The sequence below is a fragment of the Arabidopsis lyrata genome (assembly GCF_000004255.2).
Source record: "Arabidopsis lyrata subsp. lyrata unplaced genomic scaffold ARALYscaffold_1, whole genome shotgun sequence".
In the NCBI taxonomy this organism is placed as follows: domain Eukaryota; kingdom Viridiplantae; phylum Streptophyta; class Magnoliopsida; order Brassicales; family Brassicaceae; genus Arabidopsis; species Arabidopsis lyrata.
The window spans coordinates 17,685,092-17,687,365 of record NW_003302555.1 but is presented as its reverse complement, the minus strand read 5'-3'; the positions used below and the strand labels follow the sequence as shown (position 1 = coordinate 17,687,365).

The 2,274-nt window shown below is 36.1% G+C and overlaps 1 protein-coding gene across 1 annotated transcript; it reads left to right on the top strand.

Annotated features, from left to right (window-relative positions):
* Positions 1-792: 792 nt before the first annotated feature.
* LOC9327270 (transcriptional regulatory protein UME6) lies at positions 793-2,274 on the top strand. The gene has a single exon (XM_021010849.1). The coding sequence runs from the start codon at positions 1,244-1,246 to the stop codon at positions 2,153-2,155; it is 912 nt and encodes a 303-aa protein (XP_020866508.1). The 5' UTR covers positions 793-1,243; the 3' UTR covers positions 2,156-2,274.

The following is a 2,274-nucleotide window of genomic DNA, read 5'->3' as shown; positions in this document are numbered from 1 at the left end:
TACCACTGCAACCATTTTTGTCCAAAAATACCACAAAAACTTTTATAACCAAACCGCTTTGAGACATCACTCTCCCCAATTCAGTAAAAACCAGAATATAACAAGCCCAAGATATAAACACTCTCAGAAGAATCAGCCGAAACCTGAGACTCAAGCCTAAAAATGGGTTCTCAATGCTTTGAAATTCTGATTTAAAAAGTTTGGGCTTAGAGTTTAGGATTTAGTTTTGAAGGTTTAAAAATTTAGTTTTACTTTTGTGGTATTTTAAAATATTTTTAATGGTAATACTTTGAAAAAAAAAGTAGTGGTATTATTTTTGGAACACAAACATAATTTAATAATATTTCGAAGAATTAGTTTTTTTAATATGAACTAGCAAGTGAAAAAGCGAAATCATTTTTCTTTTCTATCAACTTTTGGTAAATTTTGGTTAGAGTTTACTTCTAACTTCTTAATATCAAAATATTGTTAGTGGTATATTTTCAAACTATAGTAATGTACTATTATTTATATTTCGTCTAGATAAATCTTCTTATAAGTTTTCAAGTTTTGAATAGTAAATGGAAATAGTTCTAAACAATAATTTACCAGCCCTAAATAAGATATATATATGGCAATCTATACAAGTGGACCAAAGTCCGACGTATATTATACTCCCTCTGTTTCGTTTTAGTTGTCGTTTAAAGTTTTTCACACAAATTAAGAAAAACATTAAATTTTCTGTTTTACCCTTTATTAATATATTTTATAAAAAATTTCATTGGCCAAAACATTAGAACAGTAAGGATAAAACTGGAATTTTCACCAAACATTTGCATTGAAAACCTAAAACGACAACTATTATAAAACAAAATTTAAATTTTAAAACGATAACTAAATTGAAACGGATAGAGTATTTGTTTATTATGTGTATATATATTTATGTTGTAAAAATTCAACACTCTATCCTTTCACATTCAGCACATCCCCACTAGAGAAAGAAAGAGATATCTGTCTCTCTCTCTCTCGTTTTCGCTTTCAGATTGAGTTTGACTCTTCGCCAGCCACCGCCTCCTCTCTCTCTCTCTCCATCAATGGCGACACCATACCTCTCCCTTCTACCTCTTTAAGTAAAAACCCTTTTTTGCTCTCTCTTTCTCTTTCTCCTCTCCAATACGCTTCATTTCTCAAAACCCTAGATTCACCAACAAAACCTTAACTTCTCTTCTTCTTGTCTTTATGTTCTTGTTTCTTTCATGTCCATATGGATTCTGGTAACAGTGGAAGCTTGCAATCTTCAAGCGATGACCATGAGTCTTCCTCAACTGGTGCTCCACCAGATCACTCCTCTTTCTTCCTCCCTCCTTTCCAACAACCACCGTCTTCCTCCACCTTCTACGGCGACCCAACAACCCTCTCCTCTTCCTCCTCCTCCTCCGCTACTTATCTAAACTTTGTCAACAATCTCATCTCCGATGACATTCTTAACCAAACTCATCTCCTCCCTCCTCCTCCTCCACCACCACCTCCTCCTCCTCCCTCTTCTTCCCGAAACCCTAGAAAACGAACAAGAGCTTCAAGAAGAGCTCCTACCACTGTTCTCACCACCGACACTTCTAACTTCAGAGCTATGGTTCAAGAATTCACCGGCGTCCCTGCCTCTCCCTTCTCTCATCCTTTCTCCTCCACTACTCGCCGCTTCGATATTTTCCGATCTCCCTCCGATCCTCTTACTTACAACCCTTTTCGTCCAATCCCTCAAAAACCTCATCATCAACCTTTGAATCCTTCATCTTCTTTTTTTCTCCACCATCATCACCACACAACTACTTCCATGACCTTTCCTGATCTGCCTCTCCCTCAAAATCACCAAGTTTCTACATTTCAATCTCTTTTATCTCATCAACATCATCATCAAACAACACTTTCCTCTCTTCACGACCTTGACACAATAAATCTCGGAGCATTACAACAAACTCACCATCCAACGCCTGATGATAACCACCAGCTAATGATGAGGCAGTTCTCGGATTTTGATCGCCGGCCGGAAAAGGCACCGGAGATTCATAATAATATCTCCTCTTCTTCAGCTCCGATCAAAGGCTCATCAGGTACTACTACTACTACAACAACAACAGTTGATCCCTGGATTAGCCCTACAGATTCCAATAATTAGATACATTATTTTTTTTGATAATTGAAACCATATCTTACAATGTTTAAATCTAGTAATATCTTAAAATCAGATTGTAGTCACTGAGATTGAATTATATTATCAGAATTTTTTTTTGTGAA